Raw genomic sequence first — 19243 nt, forward strand, 5'->3', positions numbered from 1 at the left:
CAGAACTGCTGCCTAGCCACTTGGTCCCTAGTCTGTAACAGTGAATGGGATTCTTCCGTCCTAAGTGTAGGACTCTGCACTTGTCCTTGTTGAACCTCATCAGGTTTCTTTTGGCCCAATCCTCTAATTTGTCTAGGTCCCTCTGTATCCTATCCCTACCCTCCAGCGTATCTACCACTCCTCCCAGTTTAGTGTCATCTGCAAACTTGCTGAGAGTGCAGTCCACACCATCCTCCAGATCATTAATGAAGATATTGAACAAAACCGGCCCCAGGACCGACCCTTGGGGCACTCCGCTTGAAACCGGCTGCCAACTAGACATGGAGCTGTTGATCACTACCCGTTGAGTCCGACAATCTAGCCAGCTTTCCATCCACCTTATAGTCCATGTGATGAGTGTGAATATAATGTAACTGGAACATGCTTCATGACAAAGGTCTCTTGTAAGGTATCATTACAAAGCTTATAATCTACTGAGTGTGGTCATCCTATTTGTATAAATGTATCGTTCTTGTATCTGAAACTAGAAATATGAAATATACCTCTGAAGTCCTATTGTCATTATGCAAAGTGTGGGCCATTAATGGTGGTTTGGAATCTTGATGGCTCAAACTAGGAGTCATCAACTAGGACAATTGGTTGTAAATGGCTCTGTTTATTTTCAAGCCTTCCTGTGAGTCAGGCCAGGAAGAATGAAGGCTTGGGGTCTCACAGGACAGGTGACCATGTCACCTGGTACTGGAATCCATCTTAAACCTCATGCTTTTCCATTTAGAAGGAGGGGTGCGGACCCAGAGAGACAAAAGATTCCCACCTTGTGCCAAAGCTATAAAAGGGGGTGGAACAGAACAAAGGGGGCTACCAGTCATGAGAAATCCCCTAGTTACCACTTGAGCTGGAACTAACAAGGATTGTACCAGGGGAAAGGATTGGGCCCAGACTAGAAAGGAGTCTAGTCTGTGAAAGAAGCTTATTGGAACATCTCTGAGGGTGAGATTTACCTGTATTCAGTTTCTTAACTGTATTAGGCTTAGACTTGCGTGTTTTGTTTTATTTTGCTTAGTAACTTACTTTGTTCTGTCTGTTATTACTTGGAACCACTTAAATCCTACTTTTTATACTTAATAAAATCACGTTTTGCTTATTAATTAACCCAGAGTAAATGATTAATACCTGGGGGAGCAAACAGCTGTGCATATCTCTCTATCAGTGTTATGGAGGGCGGACAATTTATGAGTTTACCCTGTATAAACTTTATATAGAGTAAAACGGATTTATTTGGGGTTTGGATCCCATTGGGAGCTGGGTGCTAGAGACAGGAGCACTTGCTAAGTTGTTTTCAGTTAAGTCTGCAGCTTTGGGGGCGTGGTTCAGACCCTGGGTCTGTGCTGCAGCAGATTAGCGTATCTGGCTCAACAAGACAGGGTTCTGGAGGCCCAAACTGGCAGAGAAAACGGGCTCAGAGGTAGTCTCTGCACGTCAGTGACAGTCTCAAGGGGGTCTCTGTGACCGAACCCATCACACCATCCTCTTTATAATAGCCCTTAACATATTTGCAGACTGTTATCAGTCCCCCTCCCACCCAGTCTTCTTTTCTCAAGACTAAACAGGCTCAGTTTTTTTAACCTTTCCTCATAGGTCAGGTTTTATAAACTTTTTATCATTTTTGTTGCTCTCCTCTGGACTCTCTCCAATTTGGCCACCTCTTTCCTAAAGTGTGGCATGCAGACCTGGACATGGTACTCCAGCTGAGGCTCACCTGTGCTGAGTAGAGCAGGACAATTATCTCCCATGTCTTATATACGACATTCCTGTTAATATGCTCCAGAATAACAATACCATTTTTCACAGCTGCATCATATTGTTGACTGATATAAAATTTGTGATCCACCATAACGCCCAGATCCTTGTCAGCAATAATACCACCTGGCCAGTTATTCCCCATTTTGTATTTTAGCATTTGATTTTTCCTTCCTCAGTGAAGTTCTTTGCAGTTGTATTTATTGAATTTTATCTTGTTGACTTCAGACCAATTCTCCAATTTATCAAGGCCTTTTTAAATTCTTATCCTGTCCTTTAACATGCTTGCTACCCCTTCCAGCTTGGTGTCATCTGAACATTTTATAAGCACACTATCCACCTCATTATTCAAGTCATTAATGAAAATATTGAATAATACCAGATCCAGGACTGACCCCTGAGAAACTCCACTAGATACATCCTCCCAGTTTGGCAGTGAACCATTGATAACTACTCTTTGAGTAGGGTCTTTCAAAAAGTTTTACACTCACCTTATAATAATTTTATCTAGACTACACCTCCCTAGTTTGCTTATGAAAATGCCATCACAGACTTTGTTAGAAGCCTTACTACAATCAAGATATATCACATCTACTGCTTCCTCCCTACTCACTAGGCCAGTAACCCTGTCAAAGAAGGAAATTTGATTGATGGTTTGGCATCATTTGTTATTGACAAATCTATGTTGGCTATTCCTTATAACCCTTTTATCCTCCAGATGCTTACAAAAGAATTGCTTAATAATTTGTTCCAGTGTCCTGCCAGGTATCAAAGTTCAGCTGACTAGTCAATAATTCCCCAGATCCTCTTTGCTCCTCTTTTTAAAAGATAGGTACTATGTTTGCCCTTCTCCTGTCTTCATGGACCTCACTTGTCCTTCACAAGTTCTCAAAGACAAATGCTATCAGTTCCAAGATTGCTTCAGCTAGTTCCTTAAGTACCCTGATGAATTTCATCAGGCCCTGCCAACTTGAGTACTTCTAACTTATCTAAATATCCTTTAACCTGATCTTTCCCTATTTTGGCTTGCATTCCTTCCCCCATTGTTGTTCATTTTAATTAATTGTGTTGAGTATCTGATCTGACTTATAGTAAAAATGCCTACCCAACAATAACCAGAATGACCTTATTAGTGTCAGTATAATAATGACAGCCTGAGTTACATTTTCATAGCATTGCATATGACAGGCACACACAATCCCCTGTAGAAAATAATGGTATTTCCACGTGTATCTCACAGGTTTTGGACATCTGGCTGCCTTCTATCCACATTGCACATGAAACAAACTGTGCCAGAATCAGAATCTGGTGGAAGCCTGGGATCAACTTTCAATTTCCCCACTCTCAGAGACATGCTCTAACGATGGGAAACTTACTCAGGTGTTCAATTCTCAGCATCTTAGAACTTTCATTTAATTCTTTAGGGAAGAGCAAAAACAATGATCATGAAGTTGAAAATTTATGGAAAAACTAAACTATCTAAATATGTGTACCTTGGCTAACCAATGACTCAGAGGGGAGATAATGGAATAGAATGATATGACAGATGTAAAACCAAAGGATGGAAAGGAATTATTTAGTTTTCTGTTTTTTAAACTTAATCACACACCAAATTTAGGATGGCTATCAGGAAAATACCATGACAACCATGTTACCTGGGACTTTTAAAAATAGACTGAAAAAGCGAGCCCTAAGAAAATATATTCTAGGGAATTTTATCTGCTTATGTGTGCTTATCATCCTGGTAAGCGAGCATCTAACAATCCCACATTGATTGTGAGATGGACTGCATGATCTAATACGTCTTTCCAGCTAAATTCTATGAGTCTATGATTAATTTGACACACACAAAATTGTAAAATATTTTTTCCAGAAGCTCACACCACCACATTGGTATGCTTTTTCTCTCTGACATTTTCCATCTACACATTCCAGCTGTGTTTGGAGAGTTAAACAGTAGTTCACCAGCTGCTAACTATATTTTGAATTTATTATGAAATGGCAATTTTAAATAAAGAGAGTTAAATTACAGTTTTTAGCATTTAATAGGCATGATGCTGTAAGCTGGTCAGGCACCATTCTAGCATATAAGACTTTGATAACTAAATTACAGTCGTTGTTCCATACTGTACGTACTGTAAGTGATTTTTGTCAGTGTTCTGGAGGCTTTGATTTAGCCTATGAACTGGACAAATAGCAGTCAGAAAGTCAGACAATTTTTTCAGTCAGATAGTAAGGGGATAAATATTTAGCATGATGCACAGGGAATTAGACACACAATTCCCATGGATTTCAGCCATTAAAACCCACAGGAGTCGTGTGGTTAATTCCCTGTGCCAAGCTCTGAATACAGTATTTACCTTTTAAATGTCAGTATCAGAAGAGCCTATAATATGAGGAAAAAAACCTCACTTCAGCAGGAGTTGTTTTCTCACAACTCAGTCTGAAGGGCTAAATCATTCCTACAAATTCACTGATAACTGCCAGAGCAAGAGTAAATGCTTGTGTGATTTCCTAAGTTGCTTGATAACTTCCATATATGGAATTTTTCCACATATGGAAACATGAACTCCCCCCCCCATCATCTGTACAATAGGGGTGCTACATGATAAGCCATGGTGTATTGTGTGTGTGTATCTCTGTGAAAGAATTAACAGAATGGTCATGTTCTATTTATTTATGTCTTTTGAGTCAATGAAAGATACAAGTTTCAGCTGAACTTAAAAGGATTATCCTTTCACATGTAAACACTGCATTGAATCTTTACTTACTGTAAACTCGGAGTTACCTAAAGATTTAATTTTATATGCCTGTGGAAGGTGAACAACCACCGACCATGCTGCTTAGTGGTCAAGCAGGAGGGTGGCAGGCCATCTCCCTCTTGAAAACACAGTCCCGTCCTTCAGTGCCTCCCCCATCTCTCCAAGAATTTCCAGTCCTTCCCTTTAACATGGGGACTTGGGGTCTAGGCCCTTGAACAGTCAAGGTCTTTTCCAGCTGGGTTCTCAACCCAGGTGAATGCTCTTGTAAATGTAATATCCTCTTGAAGTGGGTATGGGAACCATGGCCCACCCCCTCCACTGCTCTGGCCCAGGGCCCTATGGCGGGCAGCTACACTCTACCTTGCAGTGCTACACAGCTGCCCCCCAGGCCATCTCCTCAGCAAGCCTCCTTTAGCTTCCCACAGTAAATCAGAGAAGTCTCTGACCTGCACACTCAGTCACCTGACTCTCCTTTATAGGTTTGCAGAGGTCTGCGTTGTCAGGTCTCAGGCAATGAGTTCCTGGCCAACACTTCTCCCTCAGAGCAGCTGTCTGCTCCCTTCCACTGCCCCCTGCCTCTGAGCTGCTTTGCTTCCCTTTTTAAAGCCCCTGCCTCCAGTTTGTGCAGGCCCTGCAAGTGTGGCTGGACAGGCCTGGGACCAGAGCTGTTCCTTAACCCCTTGTTCTCCAGTGAGGTTTGTATGCCTCATCGCAATGCCACAAAATTTTAAAAGATTTTTCTACTGAATAGATTCTAGACATTATGTTGAGTTGAGTCACTGAACTTCATACTGTGAAACACAAATTATGCACAGATGTTCATGGCTTTGTCTCAAAAGTATCATGTATAATTCTATTAGGTCTGCACCAGTAACACTTTTTAGAAGTGAAATTCTCTCCTTAATTTAATTAAGTGATTTTACCTGAATGCTTTAGGTTTTTAACTTTTTCTTCAGAGTTCTGCCACTTTAGTTCCAACTCCTTTTTATCTTCTTCCAGAAGTCCCAGCTGCTGCTGTAGACAACTGATCTCCTTATGTAGTGCTTCATTTTCTAGCTTCTCTTCTAATTCTTTAACCTGCGGGTGGCAAACATTTTTGTTACAATAAAAAAATAAATGCTCATTCTGTCTTTTGCCTTGATGAATAGCTGGGCCATCTATCAGACACTGTAGGCCTGAAGAATATGAAATTGGCAGAAACACTGTAAACTGCAGTAATATACATGAGAAGTCTTTTTAAGCAAACATTTTTGAAAGAGAGCCACAAAGACGTTTTTTCTTTAGAGATTTAATCATCTTATTTGAACACAGTTTCCTCAATTGAAGCAAACACTAATGTGCTTTTTTTTTTTAGTTAACTGCTTCTGTTTAAAGGTTATAATTTAAACTCACTCCTTCCGCAGTTCATGCAGTTGTCAATGGATGAACTAACAGAATGACATCAGATTGAGTGGCAGCATTCAAGTATGTTGAAGCAATCACTTCCATAGCTATTAAATATATACAATTTGGTCTAGTTTACAAAAAATCAGAGATTTTCTATAAGCCGGCTATTACACCTCAAGTATGTTTTTAAATAAATATATTAAGTGAATGTATCTTTGGCTTTACTGTACATGTGAAAGTACAACTACTGAGCATTACCCTATGGCAGTGGTCCCCAAACTGTGGGGCGGGGGGCATGGAGGAATATTCAGGGGGGCACGGCAGGGCCCAGGCCAGACCCCGGGGGGGTTGAGGAGGGAGCACCACCCAGCCCTGCTCTGCCCCCACGTTCAGTTCCCACCCCCAGATCCGGCCCTGGCTTTGGCCACCGGCTCCCGGCTCCGGCTCCGATTCCAGCCGCAGCCCCCAGCTCCCAGCCCTGGCTCTGCTCCCAGCCACGACTGCAGCCCCGCTCCCAGCCGAGGTCCCAGCTGCAGCACCAGCCCCACTCCTGACTGTGGCTCCAACTCCACTGTGGCTTCCGGGGAGGGGGGCATGGACAAAAAGGTTTGGGGACCACTGCCTTATGGTATACACACACTGAAAACTAAAGTGATTTATAGGTGCAGATCCTCAGCTGGTGGAAATGGTCATAGATCCACAGATACCACACTACATAGTCTTACTTCAGAGATGCCATCTTCCTCATGCCTTTCATAACTCTGGGGCTTTCCACGGCACCCATATACACAGCATTTTGTATAATTTCTATCTGTTTCTATAGTTCCCCGATACTGTGGGATTTATACTTCCTTCTACTGCTCTCATTTTCCTGCATCTCTGGAACCAGGAACCACCTTCCCATTGCAGGATGCCTGGATCCTGCCTTCTCTTCATTTAAATCCTTCCTGAAAATCACTGCTTTCCCCAAGGCACATAAATATTAACGCACGTCAATGTGACATCATATCACCCCTATTAATTTAAAAAGCAACACTCAAACTTATCATCCATTGAGTGTCCTAGTGCTTTGGTAATCCATACTAGCACATGCCTTTATCAGCGTCCAGTGGCTGGTTCACAGAAGGGTTAAGTGCCTACTTCGGCTACCAGCTAGTAGAGTCATTCCTTTACCTCCAGTGTTAAAGGAGCATGCTTTCAAGACCTGATTCAGGAAAAAACATCTTTAACTCCATCCCTATTCAGGACATACCGGTAATTTTAAGTACATGCACATGCTTAAAGCTAAGCATGTGCTTACCTGCTGTCTTGAAGAGAGATGCTTTCTGAATCAGGGTGTAAGTGCTGAAGATTGTGTGTTCAAACCCTATCAATGACCCAAAGAGACAGGGGATAGGGGAGGGACCAGATCTCTGCATTTAACTGTGCTGGGCACATTTAATAAATGGCAATTAATAGGAGTTTTGAGAAGCTATCTAAAATCCTATAGTAGGTGAAAAATCTTACACTACCTTTTGCTGGTGTTGATGTCTCTCTTCTTCCAGTGTTTGGGTCAACTTGGCATTTTCATCTAAAGCTTTCATAAGCTGCTGATCAGGAGCAGAATTTTGCAGTAGCAGATGACTTTGTCTTTTCAACTTGTTTTGTTCAATATACATCTGCCAAAAACAACACCCCCCAAAAAAACTGAATGGTTAAGTAAAGTCTCCCATCTTAACTGGAACCAGATAAATAATAATAATAATAATAAACATAGTGAATCCTCTAGCATTGGTTAAGAAACTCGGGGGTGAGGGGGGGAGAGGAAGTTTACAATAGCTAAGCGCCTAAAGTGTCTCCTTGTTAAGAGAACTATGTCATTTATTATTAAAATTGTGTGTGTTTGCAACACTTGGAAATTAAAGCTCATAGATGCTTTAAATTAGTATTCTCTTAAGAGATTAAAGTTCATTTGGTATACAAGCACTTACACAGTCAGTTCTTCACTAGATGAGAAATTCAGTCACTGGGATAGGAGCCAAAGAGCACGGGGTCTGTAACAGCGACCATAGAGAGGCTCATGCCCAATCTAAGTGTCAGGTGGTAGATTTTATCCCCCAAACACTTGCCTAGTTCCCAACACAAGGCCCATTTACTGGGTGGTGGTGGGGCATGTGTGTGTTCGTTCCCAACACAAGGCCCATTTACTGTGTGTGTGTGTGTGTGTGTCTGTGTGTCTGTGTGTCTGTGTGTGTGTAAAGAGAGAGAGAGAGAGAGACAGTGGGGAGGTGAATTTCACCCCAAGTCTATGTAATCAGTCACCATACCTACTCCACACAGAAGGTGGTGAGTTTTAGTGTGATTTTAGGCTAGTACAAATGGGGCTCAGAGATACTCTCAACAACTTGTCTTTAAAGCCATTGTTCCCCTTTTAATTTTGAACTGTCTACTTCTTTCCCTTTCCCAAATGTTGATACTTTTGATTTGGAGAATGTGGGGGGAAATAATCAGGTGGGTGTCACTTCCAGGCCTTTTAAATAGGCCACTGGGCCCTCGAAAGGGATTGCTCAGGCCTTTGCACTGATCAAATATAGAGGGTACTTCCCTTTGTCTGCTGGAGAGCTCCAGGGAGAATTCTGCTTTCGTGCAATAAAATTACCCAAGGAGCTACCCCTGCAGCTCTATGCTGCCAATAACATGGGGCTGTGCCTGAAGTCAGTGGGGGGTTGGGTGTGCAAGGAATCCAGGATTGGCCCAAAGAGAACCCGATCTTTGTAGCAGAAATGACAAGTGTAACTAGGAGAGGAGATTTCTGATGAGAATGCTGCGTTTTGCACAGCCAGTGTTTATCCTATGGGAGACACTTTCGATCATTTATGAAAAACACACCCTGAGTACAGTGATTGTCCCCAAATTGCTGAAAAATTGATCCATTGTTCAGCAGAATGATTTATGACCAAAATTATTATAAATGCAAAGCTCCATGAAATCTTGACAGTTTCCCTCACTGCTTATTTTCTGGCCAAAGTTACTAGCACAACATTCTGACGAACTATTTCTTCCAATCCACTATTATTGGACTTTACAGTATATTATTAAAAAAAAAAAGAAATGCAATCAGATGTCTCTGTATTTATTTATGTAGCTGAGTTTTCTAGCAAGTTTCTATCCAGCACTCTGTTGGGCTATATAATGTATTATTATGAGGTTGATAATAAAAAGGGGCATCTACTGACCTTACTGAACTTAAAGGCCTTGTCTACACTCCCACTTACTTCAGTATAACTTACATCGCTCAGGGGTGTGAATAAGCCACCCCCTTGAGCGACGTAAGTTACACCAACCTAAGCACCAGTGTGGACAGCGCTATGTCGGCAGGAGAACTTCTCCCACCAACATAGCTACCGCCTCTTGCGGAGGTAGTTTTATTATGTCAGCGCAAGAGCGCTCTCCTGTCAGCACAGAGCATCTTCACCAGACATGCTTTAGCAGCACAGCTGATCAGTACAGCTGCACACTGTAGCGCTTCTAGTGTAGACTAGCCCTAACTTTTGATGAAGTCTAGATGACTCAAATGCAACCCGAGTGCAAAAACAGAGAGAGAATCGATGTGGCCTTAATATTAAAAAAGCCAACAAAGAACACCTCATTGGGTAGAGCTATGCAGTGGGAAAGGCACTAAAGAACTGAAAGCACCCAATGAAGAGAAAACTATGACTACAGGCTCCAGTCCTCCACTTATATAAAAACAGGGACTGTTGTGGGGGTGTGGGACCACAACACAGCAGAAGTTAACATCCTGCAACAACTGCAGTGACTCTTCTCTGAAGCAAATGGTTTATCTTCCTCATGGTGACTTACTGAGTAGTGGGCCAGGATTAGGTTTAAGTCAGCCTTACCCCATCCTTTCAAAACAAATCCTGGTCCTCTTCACCTTCCTTTAGAAAAGAAGAAAGCAGAGAGCACAGTGCAGCAAATGGATCAGAGATTTCCTCTAGAAACCTCACTACATGGAACTAATTGTCCTGTGAAATACTTATATACTACAGTGATGGGTGCTATACAAAACACTAAGATGGGCAGATGGCTGTATTTCTGACTAGGGAATGCACAGCCACTTTGCATTCCCTTCTGCACACTGAAACATGGTCAGGGGCCGTATTGTCCTACAAATATATCTTAAAAAGACCCATTAAACAATACTAAAACTGTGCCACAAACTGACCAAAAGCAAAGAAGAAATTCAGATTTAAAGCTGGCTGCCCATCCAAAATTTTGAATGTTTAGCAGGAGTTCTTGGTAGCCCATTATATTACATATACTTGTTTTATGTATTTAATCTCCTCATCTAGAAAACCCATCTTTGAAGAGTAATAATTTAACTGCTTACAGGTATTTCTAGAGCACTCCTCACCAGAGTATAAAATCTATTGTCTGCCTGGGAGAGCAAGCCAATTGAGTCAGGTAAAGACATACAGCATTTAATGTCTACGGATTCTCATTATCTGACAGTGGAAGGGATCTTTGACCCTGATAGGGCAATGAGCTCCACCCTGGCACCTACGTAGCACCCCACTGACTTCAGTGAGGGTCTGCATGGATCCAGTGATCTGGCCACACAGATCCCTACTGACTCCATTGAGGTGGCATTCTGGGTCACATATTATGGAAAATAAAGGATATATTAGAAAAATTGGCTTCTATTTTACACCCCCATTTTTACACCTAGGATCTGTTGGTAGCCTGAATGCTTTCTTTTGTGCCTATAATTGATGCTGTCTGCAGTTTACTGTAGGCACTAAATTAGAAGCAGAGTGAAAACTTTTTAAATATCTCAAAAAAAGCCATACTGAAAATCCAGCAAGCAGTTATTGTGCAAGAGCAGAAGCCACTTTTAAAAGGTTTAATTTCTGTGCCATGTTATTTTGGTTTGCACAATATAAGAACTATTAGGCTATCTGCTGGGCTAATATTTAGCAAGGTTTCATTTTTCAGTTATACTAGAATGAAGCAACATTGAAAATATGTACATTTTAAAATTGCTTCTGGATTGAAATATTTTATGGCCACTGTCAGCCTGAATCACCATTTTATAATTCATCCATAAACCTATGTAAACAAAGGGAGGAGGGAGGGATAGCTCAGTGGTTTGAGCATTGGCCTGCTAAACCCAGAGTTGTGAGTTCAATCCTTGAGGGGGCCATTTAGGGATCTGGGGCAAAAATCTGTCTGGGGATTGGTCCTGCTTTGAGCAGGGGCTTGGACTAGATGACCTCCTGAGGTCCCTTCCAACCCTGATATTCTATGAAAGGTTATTAATGGAGAGGATGTCACAGCCTTAAACTGTGATAACACATTTCCAGTAAGAATTACAGGCTTGGTTTATTGGAAGGAGAGAGCATTCTTTACTCAGAAGCTACATTGACTCAATTCTTCACCAACAGGAACTTAGCATAGTATAAGTAGAGTCATGGAATCAAATTGATTGCTGAATTTTGCATTGCCCTGCACCCTGAGTTGTGGTTTAGGATCTGATCCAGCTCTACTGTAGTCTATGGGAAACTTTCCATTGACTTCAAAGGATTCCGGATTGGGTCCTCAAATGGAGTGAGTAATGCTACAAAGCCATAATGGTAGCATTTTACACTCACTTTGCACTGGTGTCTGTGATTTACAGGAGAGGCAAGGTAAAGAAAATTCAGGACTGGGAACTTCAAAGTTACACCAGAGATCAATTTGGCATCTGGAGTCTTGAAACCAATAATTCCACTGATAAACAACAAGAAGTCACTCAGTCACACAGAATAGTTGCCCCCAGTGAAATTTAAGTCATCTCTGTAAAGAAAAACAGAACATGAGAAAATAGCATAACGGTTTCTCTATAATTCTGTTGTGGAAAAATGTTTAGCAGCCCAAATTAAGGTGCATACAATATGTTATTAATAGAGCTGGTCACAGTTTTTCAGTCAAAACATTTTCCTGCTGAAAAACGGGATTTTGTCAAAAAACTCTGTTTTCATGTGAAAAATATTTCAAATTTTTTCAAAATTTTCCTGACAAGTTTCAAAGCTAAATGAAAATTTTTACTTCAGAATTGAAAATTGAAAAACCTGAAAAAAAAATTCAAAATTCCAGATTTCTGTCCTTTCACTCCCAAATCTAAAGGAATGAATAATGGCTATAATTTGGGGAGGGTTCCCTTTGTGCACTCTAACTTTTCTAAACTACCTCAGCTTTTGAAAACCTACTGAGTGGCAAAAAGAAACATTAAACACTGCAACTTAGCCACTCAGATTTTGAAAAAACAGAAAATTGTAATTAATTTTATTTCAAGGTTTTCCTGTGAAAATCAAACACTTTCTATCAAAAAAATTGAGTGAAAACTTTTTGTTCAAAAAATTGCACAGAAAACTGTCTGGGTTTTTTGACTACCTCTACTTTATTACTTTCTTAGCATCACAGATAATGTGCATTGTGCTTATAATATGGAGAAAGGGAGATTTCTACGCCAAAAAATGCTTACTATGTATGAGCCTGATCCTGTAATCATGCATGATTTATTCACATGAGTAGTCCCACTGATTTAAAATATTATACCTATGCTTAAGTACTTGCAAGATCAGGCCCTAAATTAAGGGAACAAAACAGGATAGGACTGAAAATACTGAGTGAAGCAGAATGAGAAGGTAAAATATGATTATACCCTCACTTGGGAGGTCAGTTTATCTGCACTAAATAAAAGACAGTTTTTATTATATATAAAAATTAAATTTCCAGGACCATCTAATTAAAACACATTTCAGCAGCACAGAAACCTGCATGTAGCACCAAAATATCAAACAAAGTGTTTGTTGACGGCAAAAGAACTACTTGAAGGGATTATTTGATCTGTGGTGGGATTTAACTAGCTGATCGATTAGTTCTCACTTTACCACCTGTGAGACAATTATCTGCAGAACATCCCAATCAACACTCGAAGCATAAGCCAGCGCTAGGGGGAATCTACTGAAACTACTACTACAGCTAAAGAAGGCTTAAAGAGAACAATAAAGGGCACCTCATCCAAGATCTCTAAATATTTTACAGAGGATGCTAAGTCTCATTATTCCTATTTTATAGATAGAGAATTTGTGGGACCGAATGTCTGCAACTTGGCCAAGCTCAAGCACCAATCCAGTGGCAGAGTTGAGACAAGAATCAATGGGATTTTGCCATAGACTTCAATGGGACCAGGATTTCCTCACAGGTGTCTCAACTCCCCATCCTCTGACCCTTACACAATTCTGCATCCTGTGCACTTGATTTTTATGTGGATGCCAAATTTGAAGAGGGAATTCTTCCTGTTTAGAAGAGTTAAAATGTAACACTGAGAACTTTGATCCTTATCTAGGTAACATCCAGATTCCAATTTGAAGACTTTCAAAACTAACCCCCCACACTGCAGCTCAGCAAGATAAAAAAAAAACACTTTAAAGCCATGTGTTTCCCTACATATGTACACATTCGGAATATTAAATATTGGCACTATTTTCAGAATGTTCCAGCAAATGACCCCCTTCGTTATAGGCTAAATTACAACTTGCACATTCCATGCTTGATCCCTATTTTGGCAGTCCCATGGGAAGAAGGGGGCAAGATTCCAACTCTCTGCCAAACTATCGATCGACTCTGGTTTCAAACTCTCAGGCCTGCTGCTTGCTCCACTCACTCTAGATCCCAAAGAAGAACTGAAAGATCACTTTCATGGAGTGGGAACACTTAACTACACTTTGCCATAACCTTGGGGTGCAGATGCATTATAGCCTTGTAGTTTTATGTCAAACCTGAACAGGTACCCAGTTCTGGAACAGGACCCCTGCCTATGTTTGCTAAGTAGACGGGCTGCTGCTTATTATAACAATAGACATAAACGAGAAAGGTGAGCAGTATGGATCAGTTAAAGACTTTGTGTTGTCTAGTTGTTCATAACATTTTATTATTTTGTGGTTCATTTTTTAAAGGATTATATTAATTTTGTACTTTGTTAAGGACAGTATCAAATTTGGTGGTATTTTATTAATTAGTTAATAGTTGTACAGGTTGAATCTCTCTAGTACAGCACTCTCTGGTCCGGCAACATCCGTTGTCCGGCATGATTTCATTTTATGTTTTTCATGCTTTATCTACTTATTTCCTTGTGCCAATACAGTAAAATTGTGCAACAACACTTTGTTATGAAGAGAGCTGGTAAGCCTTGGCTAGGCGGTATTGCAAGCGTTGTTCCATTTATTCGCCTCGGCGAGATAAAAATAAAGAGAGACCCGCTCGCTACAATATTGACCTCCTGTGGTTCAGAAAATTCTCTGGTTCGGCATCGGTCAGGTCCCCAGGGTGCCAGACTAGAAAGGTTCAACCTGTACAACCTTTTTAAGAGGATACGTTCTATACAAAGTGCCAAGTGCTGCATTTATTAATTCTATGGGTCAAAGGAAAGTGGCCTAATTCACCGCGAACAAGGCAGCGGTTGTCGTTAGTTCAACTAAATGTACTGCCTTGTTCCTTGCCCATTGCATACTTTTCCCTGAACAGTCATTCAGAGATTGCATTTTAAGCTGCAGATGGCTGAATCCTTACCAGAACGGTAGCACCCACAAAAACACAGCATCACAGTGACGGGGTGTACCAGGCCTTCAGGGCCCCTTACTGGAGACCCTGCTGCTCTGCCACATCCCGCCCCAGGAAGCAGCAGGGTGGGAGGAAAAGAGCAGCAAAGGTAAGTCCTCCAGGGCTGCCTAAAGAAGCCTCACTAGAGCATCCATCTTGGAAACTAGAGAGACCTGCTACTCCAAGGGCTAACAACAGCTAATCAGAGCCCAGCAGGGTCAGATAAAAGGAGCTGCAAAGCCTCAGCAGGTCAACTCTTGGCTGGGACCAGTGGAGTGAAGAAGGGTGCTCCTCTCTGGCCAAAGGAGCCTGATAGTCAGAATTTATGGCTAGCTAAGCTTACCTAGCTGGGAGAGAAGGACCTGAGAATGGTGGCCCTGAGATAGGGCTGGGGATAAAGGGTCCCAGTAGGAGGAGGCCCTAGGAAATAGCAGTGAAGGACTGAAGTTGAGCAGCATGTGAGCTACTGTGTATACAGTCCCTGGGTTGGAACCTGGAATACTAGGCAGGCCTGACTTTCCCTAGCTACCATAGGTAAAGTGGTGTAGACCTCAAGAAGGGGAAAGGGCTTATTTGATATTCCGAACAAGGGGCTGCATTTAAATGTCCCCAAACTGGGGCTGAAGACCCTAGCAAGGGCAGAGAAATGGTTTATTTATGTATTGGACTCTTTAATACCCCAGCAGAAGGGGTTCACTCAGACATTGCGACTTGGCCAGAGGGCCAAGCTACTGAAGACCTCCCAAGGTTGGCTGGCAGCCTGCAAGGGACACTAGGGGCGAGAAAAGGACTGTGGTACCACTCCTGGTCATTTGGAGGTGCGTGCTCCATTACACATCCTTACAGTCTTCTCAGTATGAGAAATTCATCACCAAGTCATACCTTATCTTACATCTATAATGCATCATCGCCCACAAGTCCCAAAAAAGAGAATCTCTTACTGCTACTTATTTATGTTCTCCAGTTAACATTTTCCCGTTTTAGCATCATATAGAATGGATTATATTATTCTCTATATTCCTAAAGCACCCAGCCTTGTTGTATTCGGATGCCACTGAATCCATTTAGAAACAGATCAGATGCTTCCTGGAAGAGGAGCAAATCTCTTAACCCTCTTCCCAACAGATTAAATGGCTGACTTCAGAGGACTCAGATCTAGGTGGTACACTTCCTAGCGCACACAGCTGTGGCCATTTCACAACTTTCTTAGATGAAAGCTTGATGAGAGAGATTAGTCTTGTATCATGCTCTAAAGGTGGCAAGATTCAAGCTCAGGGTCTAAGACCTAAACATATCCCTCCTCTATTTCAATTATTTTCAGTTCAACCAGCTAGGCAGTGAATTAATTATTGTTACTAGACTTGGTAGGATTACCTTATCGGGTAAAGGTCGATTTTGTCATATACACATAGAAATATTTCCTCAGAAGATAACCAAAATTTAAACACAAAGAAAAATGCTGCTGGAAAAATTATTAAAGTTTGATGTAAAGATATTTACTTTCTATAGTTTGACATGAGATGTTGACAATTTGTGTTTTAACAGTTACAAAGCTCTGACTTTTTGAACCTCAACATCTACTGTCATTAAATAATTCTTGTCCGACTCCCCCCATTATTCCCTGCAATGGTGAACATTTAAATAAAAAAAAATGCTTAAAAATAAACAGATATTATCCATCAAAAATTAAAGTTTGATTCTGCCAAGCCTAATTATTACATAGCAGCTTTTGTTAAACTGTCCTTGGTAATACATAGATGCAGGTACGCATAACAGAAAAGTCTTTCCAGGAGCACAGGTCTTGCGGTATCCACTTGCAGACATGCCACATGGTCATTATAAATGACTCAAATGCTATTAATGGCTCTAAACAAGAGTTCTTGTGCAGCTCAACACACTCAGATCTCTGACTCAATTGCATGCAATCTCATGAGGGGCACAGGTCATCATCCTTTGTAGCAATTATGACAGTCCTTCTTAAGAGTCACAAAAATAATAACAGCATCTGTCCTTTTTATATAGGAAGGTTCAATCCTGGATTAAATAACGTGCCAACCAAGCACTTTCACAGGGCCCCATAATGAGAAGGGGCATCCTGAAGGTAACAAAGTTAAATACAGACACTGTACTGTACAGTTGATGTATACATACAGACACATTGTACTGTATATACACACTTAAAATGCATCTGTAATGGTCAGGGATTGAGAGGAAAATTAAAGCAAGCTGCAGGCAAGGCATGATACAGGGTTTTTTAAAACCTATATTAAAAAGGGGACTATAAAATGTGAATTTACCTCTGGGTAAAGCCTAGGTTGGCCTCTTTAAATATAAAAATATATAATCCAAACCATTCTGCTGCTCACTGTAAACATTTACAGAAGCCTGTTTCTTTCAGCAAGGTTTCAAAAGTAATTTCAGGCGCAGGTATTGCATAGGAGCCAATGAGAGATGCTAACAAAGTGTCTACAAGTACTTTACAAGTATCATTGCAAGGCAAGATACATGCTTAATAAATCTTTTATATTAAATATTTTATTAAGCAAATGCGATTGTAGCATCAAGATCCTTAGCTCTGCTTCCTACACCCCTCCCGCTTTCCAGCACTGTCATATCTTCCTTTTCATTTGTGTTTATGGTACCTAACACAGTTTTCTTTCCTTTGTGGAATATTGCTTTTCAGGTCTAGCCTCTACATTATTGCTGTGGCCTTCAAGATCCCCTCTATGTGCCTTTGTTTTCTTGTATAGCATTTCACAAAAAACTGATAAATCTTAAAATGTCTCTTAAAACATGACACTAGCATTTTGATTATGCTTGCCAAGATCCCTAGGTTAACAGCCCTGGCTTATTCAGGTGGATACAGATTTTCTATTCCCTCATCCATCCCCCTCCTTTCCCCCCCCCACCATTTATTTAGTTCTTTTATTCAGATTCCTGTAGCTTTTACAAAGGATGACTCACTTGAAACCCTTTTCCTTTCTCCCCCCTTCCTCACCACAGCTGACAATATTTACTCAGTTTCTTTAGAACCTCTAAAGAGAATGAATTCTAATGTTTGAAGTTACATCATTTTTGATTAATTAAATACATATTGTGGTGGTGCTAGTAGAACGACTATAATTAAAGCTGTACTGGATTTTTTTTTTTTTTTTAATCAAAAGCTTGGATTTTCAAGTGTTCTCATTCTTATGTGTGTGTGCGCTCGCTCTCTCTCTCTCTCACCTGCACCTAGCACACATATTCCCCTCCCAACTCCCTGCACTTCAATGGCAGATCCTCATCACTTATAGCAAAGACAAGGGGCATCACACATAAATGCACCCTATTCCAGCTGTCTGCATGGTTTCCTGACTCCCGCTATCTCAGTAGTAATGGTACCCTAAGAGTGTCACCTGGGAGATGCATAACCATGCAGGGAAGGGTTTGATTTGAATGGGTGGGCCCTGTCCTGCACCTACTGGACATGAATAGCTCCCACTGAAATTAAGAGGCGCTGCAGGTGTTCAATCTAGATTAGATAGATAGATAGATAGATAGATAGACCCATCCACCCACCCACCCTTTAGGTAAAGGGCCTCTATTGTCAAAATAAAAAGCCAGGACAATATTTCTTGGCTCACAAAATAGTCATACAAAAGACAGAAGTGCACTATGATAAAGCGTATGTGCTGGCATTACTATTGCCAGGTCATTACTCAACAGTGACACATGCATATTACTCAGAGTGGTGGCTTATTTCCAGTAAAAGTGTTCTGAATGAATTTATCATGAAGCTCTGAACAAGTGTGGTTAACATTAACGTTGAGCGAAAGAATGGCTTTGACAGCGTCTATGCTCACTCCAAATACTGTTCATCACAATGAACACTCGCTCCACTGGCCTGTATGTTCCTGATATACTCAAAGCAAGTTCTACTCCATTTAGCAAAATTTTTATCACATATTCTACAGTTATAAAGAAAAAACCCACCTGACTGACAAAATGAGACATCAGAGTGCTTCAAGACATCCCAAAAGATATTTCTGGCATAGGCGCTGACTCCGTAGGTGCTCTGGGGCCACCGAAAAAAATAGGGGGTCCTCAACACCCACAGGGCCGGATTAATCTTTTGTGGGCCCCAGCACCCGAACTGGGGCCCTGCCCTCTGCTGTGCCTCGAGGCCCCACCGGCCGCTTCACCCCGCCTACCGCTTCACCCCACCCCCACTCGGCCTCTCCCCCCCAAGGCCCTGCCCGCACTCTGCCCCTAGGCCCCACTCCTGCTCGGCTCTTCCCCTGAAGCCCCACCCCCACTCGGCCTCTTCCCGAAATGCCAGAGCTAACATAATGCAATCATTACAAAATCATATCCAACCAATGGGTTAAAAATCATATTTTGTTAAACACATTTCTTCTACGACCCCAATCCTGCAGTCAGCTGTGTGAATGGATTCTTGTGTCCACATGAAGCCCCACTGAGCTTCACATGATTGCAAGGATCTGCTTACATGGATGTGACTGCAGGGTCATGGTCTGTGCATTTAGCACCACCTCAGATTATTAAAGGGATACCAACTAGAAATCGATGTCAAAATTATTAAAAGTAGTTTCAAATACTCCTGTCCCTGAGTCCCTCTAAAAATGCTGATTTTATAATCATATTTTCCAATATTTTAACATGTTTTTCTCTCC

The 19243-nt window shown here is 41.3% G+C and overlaps 1 protein-coding gene across 1 annotated transcript in view; it reads right to left on the reverse strand.

The window, feature by feature from the left end:
- Window positions 1-19243, reverse strand: part of SHTN1 (shootin 1) — a 75440-nt gene that overhangs the window by 27720 nt on the left and 28477 nt on the right. Inside the window, exons 8-9 of the mRNA XM_065408126.1 lie at window positions 7460-7606; window positions 5486-5639 (exon numbers count right to left, since the gene is read on the reverse strand). Coding sequence (XP_065264198.1) covers window positions 5486-5639; window positions 7460-7606 — 301 coding nt within the window. The remainder of the gene's footprint in view (window positions 1-5485; window positions 5640-7459; window positions 7607-19243) is intronic.

The sequence above is a fragment of the Emys orbicularis genome, chromosome 7 (assembly GCF_028017835.1).
Source record: "Emys orbicularis isolate rEmyOrb1 chromosome 7, rEmyOrb1.hap1, whole genome shotgun sequence".
NCBI classification, from domain to species: domain Eukaryota; kingdom Metazoa; phylum Chordata; order Testudines; family Emydidae; genus Emys; species Emys orbicularis.